Source organism: Triturus cristatus, chromosome 4_1 (assembly GCF_964204655.1).
Source record: "Triturus cristatus chromosome 4_1, aTriCri1.1, whole genome shotgun sequence".
Lineage (NCBI taxonomy): Eukaryota > Metazoa > Chordata > Amphibia > Caudata > Salamandridae > Triturus > Triturus cristatus.
Window position 1 is genome coordinate 859,594,512 of NC_140585.1, and position 18,194 is coordinate 859,612,705.

Here is an 18,194-nt window from a genome sequence, read left to right on the forward strand (position 1 = left end):
GCCTTCCCATCATGTTGTATTCGCAGACGAGCCGGATGAAGCATAGAATAGGGAATTTGAAGAGACTGCAATTTCTTCTTCACAGAGTGAAACTCTCGACGAGCCTGTTGTACTGCGATGGTGAAGTCAGGGAACAATTCTATTTTCATCCCTTGATAGTCGAGCCTCCCCTTCTCCCTGGCCAGACGGAGAGCCGTATCCCTGTCCCTATAGTTAAGGAGTCTGGCAATGATTGGTCGCGGTGGGGCGCCTGGAATGGGCTTTGGAGCCAGGGATCGATGAGCCCGCTCGACGATAAGCACTTTGGAAAAGTGTTCGGCTCCTAGCAGCGTCGTGAGCAGCGGTTCAATATACGTCTCCATGGGCCCGGTGTTGGTAGTTTCGGATACCCCAATAATACAGAGGTTATTTCTTCGGGAATGAGCGAGCTTCTATGTCCTCGTTTTTGGCCTTAATGACTTCTAATATTTTCTCCATAGTAGCACACGAGGTTCCTACCACCTCCATCCGATCTTCCGTTGCTGAGATGCGAGCCTCCGCCTCTGCAATTTGTGTGCCGTGTTTGTCCAGTTTCGAAGCCATGCTGTCCATGCGGAGGTTGAGCCCATCAATCTTGGCATCAATAGTTTGGAGACTTTGTTGCATACTGAGCATCATGCGCTCCAGCCTTGCGGTCGGGCCCTGCTCCAGGTCTGGTTCCGATTCAAAGGCAGCAGGAGTAGAGGCTTCAGTGTGTGCTTTGGCCTCAAGCTGAAGCTTACTTTGCTGTTTGTCTGTGTGCCTCATATCAATACTGGAACAGTGGCAGTGGAGGAATGTGGATTTGTAGGAAAACAGCAATCAGCATCTGCAACCAGACTGTGTATTAGATAGGATGTCCAGCAGAATGCTCGCGCCCAAATGATCAATTCCACCCCAGGGATGTAGTAAATATGGGATGAACTGACGGTGTTGCCCACATCGCAATTAGATGCACAAGAGGAAAAGTGAGGCGGTATCCTGTGTAATGTAGAGAGCACCTGGCATACACCGGAGCACAGAGAAAGTCTAAGCGGCGTTCATCCAGAGGTGCCTTTAAACCAAGAGACGTGCTGATCGGGGCCGGGGGGTAAGGCGTCCCACCGTGCGATGTGCCCACCTCGTGTAGGCCCAACATGCAATGCACTCTGTCCCTTCTCCACGCAGGCCGCGTCAGGCCCAGGAGCCCTCCTACGCCCCACGTCTCCCCAGCGCTTCACAGTTTATATGCACCTCAAGTGTCCCAGCAACAGTGAGAGCCCCAGATGGTAGGAGCAGGGTTATCCCGCCGAGTTCAGCCGCGGCCGGATGCTCCAATTCCCAGGATGCATCACGGCCTGTCCCGGGCGACCAAGGCCTCGCCGCTGATTACGAAGGGTCCCCGCGAAGAGATCCAGCCACGGACATCAGCGCAGCACCCCCAGATATGGGCGTTCAGAGGGGGAGACCCAGCAGCCGGCGCCCCGCCCCACAGCAGCGCTGCAGTTCCAGCGAGGAACTCACCGTCCTGCGGATCCTCGACTCAGGCGCAGCGCACAGGACGGCAGACGGGGGCTTCACCACAGAGTCCGGTCCTCCACAGCAAACGAGCGCCGCACCGCCACACAGGAGAGCCTCCCAGCAACGTCTCCGGCCATACATCAGGCAATCAATAGCAGTATCCGAATCCACGCATCCAGAGAAGGTAGGTCACAGCGCCGGGAGTCAGTATGCCGAGCCCGGGAACGCCATTTTACACGCAGTGCGGCACAGCAGATAAATCACGGCCAAGAGGTGCCAGCGGCAGCCGATAGTAGTCACTCACCCACAGGCAGTAGTCGGGAGGAAAATCAATAGTATATGGCTCACAATCGGCTAGCCAGAGGAAGGGCATTCCACAGCGCAGGGAATCAGCAGTCCGCCGAACCAAAAGCCGCTATTTTACCTGCAGCGCGGCTCGGCAGCCCAAAGTCGCGTTCCAGGTGCTAGAGGCAGCGGATTCTACGAATTTCCGCAGCAGAGCACTCCTCAGTAGCATAAAAGCAGGCAGTCGTCGTTTTTGGCTGTGGATGGCGCCGTTACTAGCGGATTGTTGATGGATTTGTAGCTTGACCAGCAGAGCTACACTAAGGCGCAGCCATCTTGCTCCGGGCTCGCTAGCGCCCCTCAACAGCAGAGCCAGATATAGATTGAACAAGAGAGGACTCAACGCTGAACCCTGAGGGAATCCACACAGAGCTGTTTCGGTTTGGACACAAAGGGTTGTAGTGAGACCTTCTGAGAATGACTGCTTAAGTAGGAGTTCAGTCAGGCCAGCACATTGCCCCTTATGCCTATCTCCTGCAGTCTCTGAGACAGCAGTGTATGGTCAACAGTGTTGAATGCCGCCAATAGATCCAGGAGCACCAACATCGCGGATACCCCCGAGTCCACCGCCAACCTCACCGACTCAGCCACCTCCAAGAGTGCCGTCTCTGTACTGAAACCCGACCTAAAGCCAGATTGAGTATCATGTAAGATGCCCTTGCTCACAATGAAATTAGTCAATTGTTGCTGCACCTGTTTTTCCAGCATCTTTCCTGGCACAGGCAACAGAGAGATGAACAAGTTACTTACCTTTGGTAATGCTTTTTCTGGTGGATACAGTATCTGCCTGTGGATTCCTCACCCTGTGAATATCCCCTGCGCCAGCATTCCACTGAATTAATTCCCCAGCTCTCCACACCAACGTGGACGTCATAATTCCACGGCTCCGCTCGCGACTCCGTATGACGTCACCGGAGCCATAAGACAGCCACGTTGGCGTGATGACGTCAGTTCCACCCATTTTTTCCATGCCTCCGAGACGAACAGGTAGACTGACACCGACTCAAGTATACATAGCACACAACATTTGAACCAATACATACAGCACAAAGTCAAAAAAGGAAAGCTAAAAACCAACAGCAATTCCTATAAATGTACTAAATAGAGAATACAATGAATAAACAACCAGCCCAAAAAAGGATCTTTTTAGGTATACAAAGGTGGACAACGGGGAGGCGGCTGGGTCAGTGAGGAATCCACAGGCAGATACTGTATCCACCAGAAAAAGCGTTACCGAAGGTAAGTAACTTGTTCTTCTGATGGATACATCTGCCAGTGGATTCCTCACCTTGTGAATAGATTCCCCCAGCAGTCCCACTCCCGGCGGAGGGTGTCCACCTTCCTATACCAAAAAGTCCTGCAAGACAGAGCGCGCAAAATAGCCCTCCCTCCTCATCTCAGAGCAATAATGCTTTGCGAAAGTATGGAGGGAGGCCCAAGTCGCGGCCTTACAAATGTCTGGATCTGGAACACCCCTAGCCAAAGCAGAGGTGGTAGACTTAGCTCTAGTAGAATGAGCTCTAATACCCTCAGGAGGAACCTTACCAACAAGGGCGTAGCAGATCTCGATGGTTAGGATGATCCACCTGGACAGAGTGCGCTTGTGCACAGGTTTGCCTTTTGAGTGTCCAATATAGCCCACGAAGAGCTGATCTTCCAAACGAAAATCTTTTGTTCTGACCAAATAAAAGCTCACTGCTCTTTTAGGGTCCAAGCGGTGAAGTCTCTCCTCCTTGGAAGGGTGAGGGGGAGGATAAAACACAGGGGGAGGATAAAACACAGGGAGAGTAATGGACCGCCCCAGATGAAAGGGAGTAACTACCTTAGGAAGGAAATCAGCCCTGGACCTGAGGACCATCCTTTCAGCATGTAAGGATAACAAGCATTGGCATAGCCAATAGGTCTCACCTTTGGGACCTTATAAGTGTTTAGTTATCCAGCACAATATCCTTGGTGCAACAACATCAAGTGTTGCATGGCTAAACACTTATAAGGTCCCAAAGGCGAAACCTATTGGCTATGCCAATGCTTGTTCTAAAAGGTTATCTTTCAAGGAGGCCAATGGCATAAACAATTCACTTGTTAAAAGAAATGCTGCTGTATAAAATTACAGGTGCCCATTCTGTGGAAATTCTGGCCACAGATGTCCCAGAATACATGCAAGAATAGAATCAGCTACAGCAACGTCTCAGAAACACCCCACTGCAATGTGCAGAGGCTGATGTGTTTACTGATTTTGCAGTGATGAAGCTCATCTCATCTCAGAAGAAAGCGGGTGACACAAGTACAATCAGGATAGTATTCCGTGCCAAAAAGCAACTTGGTATTGGCTTGCCATTCAGGGCTATACCTGCTGCTTTTGCAGACTGCCTCCATGTGCAGTGGTGCGCCATTGCTGTTTATCACCTCTCATGAACTGCTCATTATCCTGGAGGACTAGTGTGTCATGCATTATGGCGGTGACTGCAGAAGGACTCCTTGGCCTGCGAGTAGTGTATCTTTAGTAAATAGGCAACATTTCATCACTCGCACAGCTTGACACCCCTCTCACCAATTGCCTATCCCAGGGGTAGAACTAAAATGTGAATTACGCTTCTAACAGAGCAATGGCTGAAGGGGGCTGCCCCACTGCATATATGATTTTCTATGGGCTGATCTAATATGTGACTGGCACTCCAAGTATCTTGATATAATGGACACAATTACGGCCTGTTGAGCAAACCTTATACATCTTATTAAACACAAAATTGACTCAGAGTGATGAAGAGTAGTAGATTCAATGGTGTGGCAGGGTGGCCAACATTTGAACAAGGATCTATAGGTAACTTCATCTAAGGATAGTGTAACCCAACAAACAACAGTGTAGAAAGTGGCTGTCCAATTCAGAGCGCCACCTAATCTGATATTGATGGATGATGACGTTTTGATCCTGACACTGTTTTGAGCATCAAATAAACATGAGTTACTGTTATCAAGGGTGCAACTGCTGCCTCTTTGCCCCATCTTTGTGCACAATAGATCTAGGTCATCATGACTAAGACGGCTGCCCCATGGAAAAGAAGGAGTAAAGAGAGATTAGCCCAAAACAGTGTGCTTTTGGTAGAAGTACAGATCAGATGTTGGAGAACTCTTCACTTCTATTCCCACTCCGCTGACCCTTGGGGTGACTGGCGCACACTGGACAGCAGTTCTACCCCTGCTAAAGGACTTATGAATACAACAAGAATGGGAGCTATTTCGGCTAGTTGAGCCGTGGGGACCGATGGGTGCTACTGCGCCCACACAAGCAGTGAAGAAGTAAGAGGTAGAGGTTCTACCTTAAGAATGAGGTGCAAGAACTACTGAAGCCAGGAATGTGTGCGCAGTGAGAGTCTAAATAATGAATCAGAGAACTTACCACGAATAAGGTGGAGACTGAAGGGGCTGCCACTCACAGAGTAATTTATAAAACATGAAAAGTGAGAATATCACTGTAAAAGTGTGGGTCCCAAGCCTTAAATTATAGAAATATGCAGAAGGTAAGAGTACCGAATGGCTTTAAAAAAAAAGGACAGAGGAACAGAAAAATTGAGTCCCTAAAAGCCCTCACAAAGTGAAAGCTAGAGAAATACACTAGAACGAGAGCCAAACTTACAAGTAAGCAACCATCTGTGCAGCGGACATATTATTCCAGTGATTGCTCAAGTTACGAATAATATTCAAGAAATTATTATACTTTGCCTTTGGGGATATTTTCAAACGTGTGCCCTTATGCAACTAACCGATACACTAATGGATGATTCTAAATGATACAGACCATCTACATTACCATTGATGAAATGCTGTACTTTTATTGCTCAAGATGTTAATAAAAAAAATAATTATTTGAATCCTACTAGCTCTATAGGGATCAACATCCTCTCCAGGAACATCAAGTTACATTCTCCAGGGTAACCCCAGTTACCATTTATCATCTAAAGATGCCTATTAATAAATCCACTAAAAAAGAGGAAAGTTTTAGAATTTAATCTACCAACGTTTCCAGTACCCAGGGAAACTAAGCGGGTAACGGTCTACTGGAAAGGACTGCCTACTAACTAACACGTCATCTGCAATACCGCGGAGATCGGCAAATATGGTGTAAACACATACTTCCTCATTTGTTACCATTCCAGCCCGGACAAAACATTGCACAGCAGAAAATTTAGGTCACGTTTCATTACAAACTCTCCTGTAAATCTCCCAAAACGTGACAAAATTCAATTTATGATGGTGCACTAAGTGTTCTTAAAACCCACACAGGAATACCACTATTGCACAAATATGATGTTACAGTTGAGAAAACTAACATCTTTCCTTAATCAAATGTTATCGGATTCCTCTTAAACCACAGGAACGCGTTCATTACTTCAGCACACACACATTCATATATACTTTTATTGCAAGCATATGTGAGAAAAAGAAAACATTACACCACCTAAACAGTACGACTATATGGTTGCAATAAAATTAATAAAAACAAACAGTTGCATTTAGTTTTAATAGAACTGTACAGGTGCTTCCTAGAAACAGGGCATAGAACTCCTTTTTAGTTGCACATTACAGGATAAAGTGTTTCTTACTGGTGGTTAGGTACTACTGGCTTTGATTTACTGTGAGTGGAAGAAATAGTTTAAACACAAAATGATGATAAAACAAGCATTGGCTCACGGAGAACATCAAAGCGGAAGTGAAAGTGATCGCGATCAAGCGCAGCGCGCGCCCACGAAATGCACTCAAGCTCTAGGCCGGCCATGGTAGCATTTTTTAAAGCCCTCACTAAAAGTCTCGCCAGACCAGCGCATGCGCTGGGTCAGGCGAGACCTAAAAACGGGGGTTTCGAACTAAGTGCTTGAAGCTCACTCACCCTCCTTGCCGAGGTTATGGCTACAAGAAGACAGTTTTAAAGGACAACAGCCTCAAAGGAGAGCTATGAAGGGGCTCAAAAGGGGACCCCATCTAAAAAAGTTAAAACAAGATTAAGGTCCCACTGTGGCATTACAAAGGGAGTAGGTGGAAACTTATTAGTAAGGCCTTTGACAAATCTTAAAACAATAGGAGATTTAAATAACGACGGCTGATCTGGAAGACACAGAAAAGCCGATAAGGCTGATAAATAGCCCTTAACCGTGGCCACTGCACAACCCTGCTGAGCCAAGGATAGAGCAAACTGAAGCACATTAGAAAGATGGGCTTTCAAAGGGTCAATAGATCTCTATCCACACCATTTTACAAACTAAGACCATCTATAGGAATAGACTTAGTGGAGTGTCGCCTGAATGATAATAGAACATCCACTACGTCCGGCGGGAGAGAGAAGGAACTCAGGTTGCCCCGTTCAATCTCCAGGCATGAAGGTGCAGGCTCTGGAGGTGGGGGTATAGAACCTGCCCCTCCGACTGTGAGAGGATATTTGCCCTGAGAGGGAGACATAGCGGAGGGTGCGATGAGAGGTGAAGTAGATCTGTGTACCACACCCTTCTTGGCCAATCCGGGGCGATCAATATAACTTGGGCCCGGTCTTGGCAAATCTTCCTCAGAACCCGAGGAATCAAGGGTATGGGAGGGAACGCATAAAGCAGTTATGAACCCCAACTCAACTAAAACGCGTCCCCCAACGCCCCCTGCATCGGAAACTGGAGACTGCAGAATGACAGGCAATGCGCGTTCTCTTGAGTGGCAAACAGGTCCATCCGAGGAGTCCCCCACGTCCGGAAGATGTGCTGAAGTACCTCTGGATGAAGCTTTCACTCGTGGTCGGCGGAAAACTGTTGAGTGAGACTGTCCGCACGTACGTTCAGCACCCCGGCCAGATGATTCACCATCAAGCAAATCCGATGGTCCTAAGCCCAGGTCCAGAGTCGCAAAGCCTCCCTGTAGGGACGGTACGACCCCACTCCTCCCTGCTTGTTGACATACCACATCGCAGTAGTGTTGTCCGTCAGGACTTGAACTGACTGACCGTGAAGGGAAGGGAGAAAGGCCTTGAGCGCCAAACGTATCGCCCGCAATTCTAGAAGATTGAAATGAGACATTCTTTCCTCTGGAGACTAAAGGCCCTTGATCTCCAGATCCCCCAGATGGCCACCCCACCCTAGGGTGGAGGCATCTGTTATCACTGTGGCCACTGTTGGAGGAAGATGAAAGGGCTTTCCTTGAGTTAGATTGCCCTCCACGCTCCACCAAGACATATCCGTTGCAGCTTCTCTGGAGATTCTGACTGACTCCCCGAGATCTCCGTTGTGCTGATACCACTGCCTGCGGAGACACCACTGGAGCACCCTCATGTGCCCGCGTGCATGGTTGACCAACAGAATACAGGAGGCGAACAGACCGAGCAGACGAAGGACCTTCAGACCTGGAACAACCACTCCATTGTGGAACAAAGGGATCATCTCGTGAATGTCGAGAATTCTTTGAGGAGGAGGAAAAGCTCGACACACAGTAGTGTCCAGTACCGCACCTATGAACAGGTTGCGCTGAGAGGGCATCAGGTGAGATTTGGGCACATTGATTGAAAAACCCAAGTTGAACAACAGATGAGGTGTTACTTGCAGATGATGTTGCACCATCTCTGGCGACTCTGCTTTCAGTAGCCAGTCGTCCAGGTAGGGGAAAACCCGACCTCCTGAGATGGGCAGCCACCACCGCCATCACCTTGGTGAAGACTCGAGGTGCAGTAGTAAGACCAAATGGGTGGACCGCATACTGGTAGTGTTGCGACCCAACCGTAAAACGGAGATACTTCCTGTGCGACTTCAGAATGGGGATGTGGAAATACGCATCCTGCAAGTTGATCAACACCAGTCAGTCTTCTTGCTGCAACGCCTGAAGAACCTGTGCAAGGGTTAGCATCTTGAATTTCTCCTGCTTCAGGTAAAAGTTCAAGACTCTGAGGTCCAGAATTGGATGCAATCTGCCGTCCTTTTTGGGAATCAGGAAATACCCCTTTCCTGCTCCGGAACCACCTCTATCGCACCTTTTTGAAGCAATGCAAGAACCTCCTTATGCAGAAGAAGAAGATGGTCCTCTGAGCAAAAACCTTGGCAAGGAGGAGGAAATTCCCGAAAAGGAAGGGCATACCCATTCTCCACAAGGTTTGAAACCCAAAGGTCCGTCGTGACCAGTTTCCAACCTTGCAGAAAGTGGGACACCCGACCCCCAACAGGCCCTACATGATCCAGGATGGGGGATCTAGAGCTGCTTCCCTGTAGCATCACTGGGAGCAGAGGAGGCCGAGGAGGAGGAGGGATTGTGGTCAGAACCACGCCGGCCCCTTTGTCTTCCTCTATAGGATCTATAGAGAGGATTCTGTTGCTGCTGCTGCTGTTGAGGTTGACGGAAGACCTCCGAAACCCCCTATACTTTTTGAAGCCAAAACCTTTCGACTGTGTCTGCAAACCTAATGACTTCGCAGTAGCTCTGCTATCTTTGAACCTCTGCAAGGCAGAATTCGCTTTCTCTCCAAAAAGCTTTTCCCCATCAAAGGGTAAGTCAACCAGAGTGGCCTGAACATCAGATGAAAATCCGGAAGAGCGGAGCCAAGCATGCCTTCTAGTAGCTATGGAAGAACTCATAACTCTGGCCACAGAATCAGCCGTATCTAGGCCTGACTGAATAACTTGCCTAGCTGCAGCTTGAGTGTCAGAAATAACCTCCATAAAAGAACCCTTCTTCTCATCAGGCAATTTGGGAGCCAACTGTTTTACAGAGTCCATCAAGGCATGAATGTAGTGGCCCAACAAACAAGTGGTATTAGTTGACTTTAGTGCCATGCTAGCTGATGAGAAGACCTTTTTAGCTGACTGCTCAAATTTCTGTGAGTCCCTGTCAGCTGGCGCTTGTGGAAAAGCCCCCGAAGATTATTTGGAGCAGGAAGCTTGTACTACGAAACTCTCTGGAGAAGGATGAGAGGAAAGGAAGCTCGGATCCCCTGTAGCCACTCTATATCTTCTCGCCACAGTCCTAGAAACAGCAGGCGAATAAAGTGGCTTGCGCCAAACATCCATAATAGGATCTAAGATAGCCTTATTAAAAGGCAACAGAGGCTCGATGATAGAGGAAGGCGAATGAAGAACCTCAGTCAATAAGTTCGGCTTATATTCCGCAGAAGGCAACTGTAAGTTCAAATGCTCTGCGGCCTTCTTTATCACCAAATGGTAAAGAGCCAACTCTTGAGGCGGAGAAGACCTGGGAGAAGAAAGTACCCACTCAGGAGTGGTGTCCAATCCACTTGCCTCCTGAATACCTTCAAACTCATCTGTTGAGTCACCCAATTCCCCTTCCTCCACTTCATCTGCTCGATACTGCTCCTCCTCTATAAGCCTCTGAGCGTCTCTTCGAGAGCGGATCCGTGGACATGGCGTCGGCTGCGCCGATGGAGTCGGCGTCGAGGGAGGCTACGACGAAGGCACGCGATCCAGACGAGGCCAGGAGGAAGGCTCTCCAGACGGCGCCGGGAACTGCCATGACGGCGCCATCGGCATGAAGGGCATAAATGGTGCCTGAGCATAGTGTTGTGGCATGCCCAAACTGAATGCCATTGGACCCAAGGGACCTGAGGGTGCACCGGATGGGAAGGCTGCTCTTTGAAAAACTCCATACACAGCATTAAAAAAATGCGACTGATCCGCGCCCGGAGTCGGGAAACGCGGGTATGGATTCAAACCTGTATCCAGTCGAGGAGTAGCTCGGCGTCGGAAGCTGGAGAATGCATCGGCGCCGGACACTGCGCCAGAGTTATCTTTGGCGAAGGAGACTTCTCCGGAGAGACACGAGGAGATGGAGAGGGCAAAGGAGAGACCAAGTCCTAACTGCGACGTCGAGGTGAAGGCGATCTCGAAGCCCTACTCTTCGTCGACCGGCACCGAGAGTCATGCTTCCTCTTTTTCTTGTGTCTTCTCGACTTCGACGAGTGTAAAGTCGACGACTCCGGCTTGGACTTATCTTGTTTTCGACCACTGTCCTCCTTCTTCGCCTTGGCCTTGAACAGCTTTGCTCCCCTTTCCTTTAGAGCCTTAGGATTCATTTTCTTGCAACAGGAACAGTCTTCCACGTCGTGATCCGACGACAGACACCATAAACAATCTTCATGGGGGTCAGTGATGGACATGTGACCCCCACAGTCCCTACACGGCTTAAAACCTGACTTCCTCGACGAAGACATGAGTACTTTAGAAACAGTAACCCACAAGGTAACTACAAAGTAACTCTACATTCAAGGAGAGTGCTGGAAAACCGTTACGCGTCGACGGCGCGGAAAAAAGGGAACTGACGTCATCACGCCGACATGGCTCTCTTATGGCTCCGGTGATGTCATACGGAGTCGCGAGCGGAGCCGTGGAATTATGACGTCCACGTCAGCGTGGAGAGCTGGGGAAAAATATTCCGTGGAATGCTGGCGCAGGGGATATTCACAAGGTGAGGAATCCACTGGCAGATGTATCCATCAGAAAGGCCTGTAATTATTCAAATCCCCCGGATCTCCATTTGTTTTTTTCCGCAAGGAGAGAAGTGTAGCATGTTTCAATATATCTGGAAAAATGCCAGGCGCAAGGGATGAATTCCAAATGTGTAACAGCACATACTTCAGAGAGTGTGCCATCACTTTCAAAAGTTTCAGGGAGCAAGGGTCATCTGGTGCCCCTGACTTCCACCCCTGGATTTCCGCCAACACTTCCAGCATCAGTATCGGGCTAAAATTTGTAAATGAGGGATCTTGTGTGCCTCCCGCTCTACTGTCAGATTTCTCTGTTTCACGTATCTTCGAAAAAGACTTGTAGACCATCTGGATTTTGTTGTCAAAGAAGTCGGAAATACTTTCGCACAAAGAGAGGTATGATTGTGCACCGGTCTCTAATGCTTTAGGCTTGAGAAAAGAATTAACCACCTTAAAAACCTCTTTAGAAGAGTTCTCAGCTTTATATATATGCAGCTAGCTATGTAATCCCTCCTGGCAGTTCTGATTAGTTTGTGCAATTCTTTCAGTGCGTTTTTATAGGTAGTTTTTACCACCTCAGACTGCCGTTCCAGTCGTTTGCAGCTGCTCTTGGCCGCTGTAAGGGAGTCCGAGAACCAAGGGGCAGAGGGGGAGAGCCTCAATGACCTAATGGATATAGCCGGGGCAGTGGAATCAACAGCTGTCGAAATCCACTGATTTAGAGCCCGGGAATCCACATTAGGATCGGACGTGAGTGTAGGCTGGCTGGCCTGTAAGATAGGGTCCAAGGACGCTTCGGTCAGGTTTTTCCAACTTCTTTTGATAAAAGCTTGGCTACCCCTATTCTAACAGGGTTTATCCATGCTAAAGAAGAATGGAATCAGATAGTGGTCAGATCAAACCATTTTGATGGGGACCTCCATACGTAGTGACTTTAAGTTAGAGAACACAAGGTTGAGAGTGTGACCTGCCTTATGGGTGGGAGAAATGACATGTAGCGTTAAATTAGCCCCCGCGAGGGACAGCACTAGCTGAGCTGCCTGAAAGCAAGAAGGGTCATCCACATGCAAGTTGAAATCACCTAGTACAGTGAAATTAGAGTACAGTAACGATTTCTGGGCGATGTAGTTGCAAAACTCATGGTTTGAGTTGGGAGCACAATTCGGTGGCCTGTAAATGAGGATGCCCGAAAAGGAGGTTGAGGGATCCAATTGTAAAACAAATATTAAGGCCCTCTATCCCCTCAAGATTGAGCAGAGCTGAAGACACTAAAACCGATGAATCCTTAGAGATAATGGCTACCCCCGCTTCTTTTGCCACTCTCCCTATGAGCGCAACATATTTTAAAGCCAGGAGGGGCGGCTAGGGCCACTGTTGAAACAGAATCTGCGTTCAACCACGCCCCCGTCCAGAAACATGACGTCCCATGCATTTCCTGTCAAAACTAGCCATAGCTCCTCAGCATGCTTGGGCAGGGATCTACAGTTTACTAGGCAAGCCTTGATCATGTCAGTGTGCCCATCCTGCCCCCTGATCTATGTCGCTACTCCCCTGTGGGCTTCCTCAGCTCCCAGGAGTAGTCAGTGCATCTGTATGGGAGCATAGTGGAGGCTAGGTTGATGGCATGGGCCTTAGGGCATGTCTTACCTCTACAAGACAGCAAAACTTCCCTATGCCAACCGCCCGTCAAACCACTAGACAGCCGGGCAGCATGGCTGGCGCTGGCAGCTATGCGGCCGCGGACGGATGAGAATGGGGATGGAGCCGCCGGGAACTTTGGTCTCGGGATTAGGGAAGGTCGAGGTGGCACGGCCGGCACCGATCCATCTGTGGATCCCTGGGGCCCGACTGGCGCCAGAGCAGCCAGCGTAGATCCAGTAGGGGCCCCTCCCAAACCCACAGGGCCTAAAGGGGCACCAGAGGGAATAGGCCACCCATAGATGAGGTGCATGGCCTCATGAAATTTGGGCAATTGGGTGGGAGTTGTTTCAGCTCCAGGAAAATCGGGAGAAGCTGAGCAGACTCATGCTGGCTAAACCACAGAGCAAAGCCTTGAGAGGTGACGCTCCCTTGTCTCATCAGCCAGAGAGGCAACGTCGAAGCACGCTTCAACTTCTTTTTGTGCAACATGGAGTTACCCGAATGGCTTAATGACTTTGAATTCGGCGACAACTATGGGCTATGCGATTGCTACCGGGACCTTCCTCTCGACCGGGACCATGAACGTCGTGGTGTCGCACATTGAGCCATCAGCTTGAGTGATCGCTCCCTCAAAGCCTTTGGGTGCATGGTGTGGCAGTCAGGGCAGGCCTTCGGGCTGGCTCCTACTTGAGGGCACTAAAGGCATACCAAGTGTGGGTCCATCAATTACATCTGCTGGTGAAAGGTGCAGCAGAGCTTGAAGCGGCCTTCCTCAGAGACATGTCTGCCACACCAGGAGGTAAACCTCAAAAAAGACTGACAAAACATGAACAAAACCTATGCAAAAAGTTACTAAGGGGCAGCTCTTCGCTGATCTATGCTGGCTGGTGCGGAAAGAAAAGAACTGACATTAGCACGCCTGGGTGGTGCCTATATAGGGATGTGAATGTCACTTCCAGCGCGGACGACGTCAAGCGGTGCTGAATGATGCCACGTACCGTCACGAATGGATACTGTCCAAGAAACATTTCCGGATCCAGTCTGATGCCTAGGGAACATTCTAGGGTGAGAAATATGATGCTAGAAGTCTCTATCAGATGTAGGTTCTTATCATTTTTTATATGTATTTCTAAATACCCTGTATGTACAACATACACTTGACATGTCTATGGTGTGTTAAGCTGCAGGCTACTTCCCTCCACCTCCTGTCTCATGTCCTGTAAATGATTCTAGCGCACATAGTCAAAATGGATAGGAAATTTCAGTGATTCAATGTAGTAAATGCGGGTCTTCTAGCATTTAAATTTCATCAGTAAGCAAATATTTTTGAGCATTTATAACCATTCATGCACAACTAGAAATTCACAATTAAGCGAACAGCAAATGTAGGCTAAGTGATCTTGCTAGAACCTAGGAGCACAGCACGAGCACCCAGTGTATTTAAATGGCAGCTGTGATTAAATATATAGTAGCAATAGTGCAAAGCGTATGAAAATACACATACCTTTATCTCTGAAAAGTAAGGCTCTGGTTCAATTTCACAAATGTAAAATGCTAGGAGTGTCTTGCAGGCCTCACTGGCCACACTGTTCAGCCTGGAAGCAATGTCACTGCATAGGCTTGTAATTATATTTTCCAAAAAGACTGGCTCTTGGGTAACAGATGTAGGTGTTTCTTTTTGGGCGACTTCCTCCCGTTCTTGCTCAGAAGTTGGCCGTTCTTGGTCTGGCACTGTGCGCTGATCTCTTAGAGTACTGCCAGATGCATTGTTACCAAGCAGTACACTGCAAGACTGTGAACAGTCACTTGCCAGAAGGGATGTGCCACCTTTCTCCACTGCTTTACTTTTGTAGCTTAATCTATTAAAGTGGAAGGGAGTTGCTTGTTTACGTGACCGGTGTCTATGCTTTTTTGAATATCTAGAGCTTGGAACCTGTTCTGAGAATCGGGATTTTGTAGATGATGTATCAAATTCGTCCTGTTTGTGACACCCTGCTCGTTGAGTCGTAGCCCCTAGTCTTTGTTCTGAACACAATACTGTTATAACCAGTGGACTTCGACACCTGGCCTCTTGTGTTTTTCTAGACGGCAACCTATCTCCTGACGTTGGGCTATAACGTGTCTGACTCTTTATAACCTGATTCATGTTGTGAATAAAACGTAAATATTCAAGATCTAATGTACTCCGTGTAACATCATCTCGAACTACACATCTATTAGTCCATGAAGTCAGGAAATCTGATTTTTCTGAAAAACCATGACCCCTCTGAAACCCTCGGACTGCAATTCTGGTTTCTTTTACATCTTTTGTAACAGAAAAGTTTCTATATGTCCTCGACATTCGGTATCGCTCATCCTTTACCAAGTCGGAAAAGCCTTTGTGTTTCTGATTACATTTCAGATGTGGAGTCCACTTTTCTCCATGCACAGAGTCCTGTTCACACTTACAGTCACCATATTCACACTCTATGTTGTTGCAATTATACTTTTTTAATCTTGTTCTAGGGGTAACATCATCCCTCCTTGAAACTGAGGCAGTACCGAGTTCATCTGTGGAGCATTCAGTGATGCTTGCAAGTTCTTTTGACATATCTGCTGAATGCTGGGAACAACGATGGTCAGAACTCTGACCTCCACTCACACCTTTCTGAACATCATCACCAGGTACAGCTGCTGATGTACTTGACCTATCATCTGTATGGTCGTCAGCATCTGCACACACACCATCCATGGGGAAATGTGACAAACCTTTTGGAGAGGGGCATAATGTTTCTTCTCCTGTATTCTGAGAAGTTGTATTCACAATTAACTCTTCAACAATATCTCTTTCTAAGTGGTCAGGTATGTCACTAACAGGTCTCTCATCAAGACTGCTTGCAGGGCTAATATCTACTATGTTGTCAAAATATAATACACATTCCTCGTGTTCATCATCTTTTGCAGAATCTGGCAAATCAGCTGCAGCGGGCTCGTCTGTAATACAGCACAGGTTCTCTTCGTGTACAGGGCCTAAGACATCTTTCTGGCGTCCAACATCGGATGACTGGTGCATCGGTGGCAAGTTGTTCCTCTGTAAACTGAAATGCTTATAGACCACCCAACCGGCTGATGGTGACTTCTCCACTCTAATTTCACCAGATGGTTTAGGCTCGTTGTATTCCATTCCAAGAAAGGAATTAAATCCTCGTTTATGGATATTACTTACTGTTGATCCTGACCTGGCATAATTATCTATTACAAACTCGTTTTGATTATCTGCTTTTTGATTTTCAGGTCTCAATGGTATAGGAGAAGAGTTATTACTATATGAAGAACCATAAACTATGGACTCCTTTGCAGATACTTCTAGGTCTGCAGTAGTGCATTCATTTCCCCTCATGTTCAGATGGTTATAATCAATTACGTCAGACTGTACATGGCTCACAGCATACTCCTTTTGAGAGGCCACAGTCTCATTCAAAGGTATTTCATAGTCTTCTTTGTCATCTAAAGTGATAAAAACATCACCCAATGAATTATCATTTTCAGAAACCACTGTTTCGTAGCAAACCACAGGCTGCACACACTCCATATGCTCAGACGTGTCAACAGCTGTGGTGCTTCTATCTTTAGGTACAGGTTCTTCATTAACAAGGGTACAGTTTGCATCATCTTGGCGATAGCTGGTAGAATGGTTCTCGTCCGCTACTGCTGAATTGTAGCACCTATCATAAGAGAAGCTGCCGCAAATGTCTGTGACTATTTCAGACTCTACCACTTCCTCTGTAACATTCTCGGTTACCTGAAATTGCAAAGGTAAATGTTAGGGGTTCCATGTAAATAATTGCTTTTATTTCATTTTAATGGCATTTATATTTTTCAGTAATAAGCTAATCTGAAACATAGTGTAGCTTCATGGAAATCATGCTTTACAACAAAATTCTGTTGACAAAATGTTGAGAAGGAATTTCATGAAAGGCTTGATGACATCATGCACGTGATATACCAAGCAGACAATAATGGGCATTTAGAGTCAACCCTAACTTGTCAAGCAACTGTCTCTCAAATCCATGATAAAAGGGAAAAGGCTGCAATCTAGATTAATGTTTAAACTAGAAACAACCCAAGTAAAAAACAAAAATAGTGTATAAGTTTTGTAAGGGTGGGGCCCAGCAGCTTGGTCATTTTTTGCTGAAGTATCTGATCATTTTTAAACCAGCTGAGGGCCACTTAGAGTCAAAACTACCCAGAGGGACTTTGTTAACTCACTTGGGAGTGGGAGGACTCCAATTCAAAAATACTTTGAATGGGGAATGAGAAAGTATGTGATCATTTTTAATCCTCAACTTCAAATGTAATTTTAATGCTTTAAGCGTACATCAATAAAGCAAATGATCAATATGAAAACGTTACACCTCAGCAAGTTAGAAACCTAGAATTTGTAATTTCATTTACACTATCACATTAGATATATATATTTGATTTAAGATGCATTTTTTTAATTTTCTCTTCGAAAAATAAAAATGTGTTCAGCTCCCTCCAAAGGAGGTAAGGCTAACCCATAACCCAGCCTTTGAGAACTACAACATAGAAAACGATTACATGGGTTGGCTGCAGCCACTAGCAATTCTATAGGTTGGACCTAGGCATATTGGCACTAAAAAGTAGTTAGAAAACATGAACCATTGACCTGCAACATGGAAAGGGTTGTCAAGAAATAGTGTGTAAAAGGAAATGCGTAGACCTTTTCAGTGTGCTATTGATCCCTCCTAAAGGCTCTACTGATTAGGAGAAAAACTGATAGTGTACTGTGATGATGGAATGTGATGCAGAGTTATGGCTCACCTTTTCCAACATGGTTAGTTCACTTAAAATAACGTGTTGACACGCCCTTTGCCTGATATATACAAGAGGAGGAACAATATATTATGAAAACACAGATGATTTGTCTAGAGAATGGTGCATGGAAACAAACACATACAATAATGCAGTGTGCCCTAGGCTTCTAACTGGCTATATCGAGTCCATAGGTAAATCAAGAAGCTTTTCAATAGAAGGAAAATAAAAAAATCTCTATTGGTTGGAATTAATATATATATTTTTAAAATACCTTTTCAATTACTTCTTAGTGAGCATGTTCATTTTACATATACAGATTTGAGAGTACTGTACCTCTTTTGAAATGTACTGAAATATACATTCACATCCATACTGTTTTATTTACGTCATTACAAACAAATTAGAAAGAAATACA

At 46.9% G+C, this 18,194-nt stretch overlaps 1 protein-coding gene across 5 annotated transcripts in view; it reads right to left on the bottom strand.

The window, feature by feature from the left end:
• TASOR2 (transcription activation suppressor family member 2) overlaps window positions 1-18,194 on the bottom strand; it is a 1,022,580-nt gene that overhangs the window by 138,215 nt on the left and 866,171 nt on the right. For all 5 annotated transcript variants that reach the window (XM_085653577.1, XM_085653574.1, XM_085653576.1 and 2 more), the window contains one exon: window positions 14,466-16,742. In XM_085653577.1, the coding sequence (XP_085509703.1) occupies window positions 14,466-16,742 (2,277 nt within the window). The remainder of the gene's footprint in view (window positions 1-14,465; window positions 16,743-18,194) is intronic.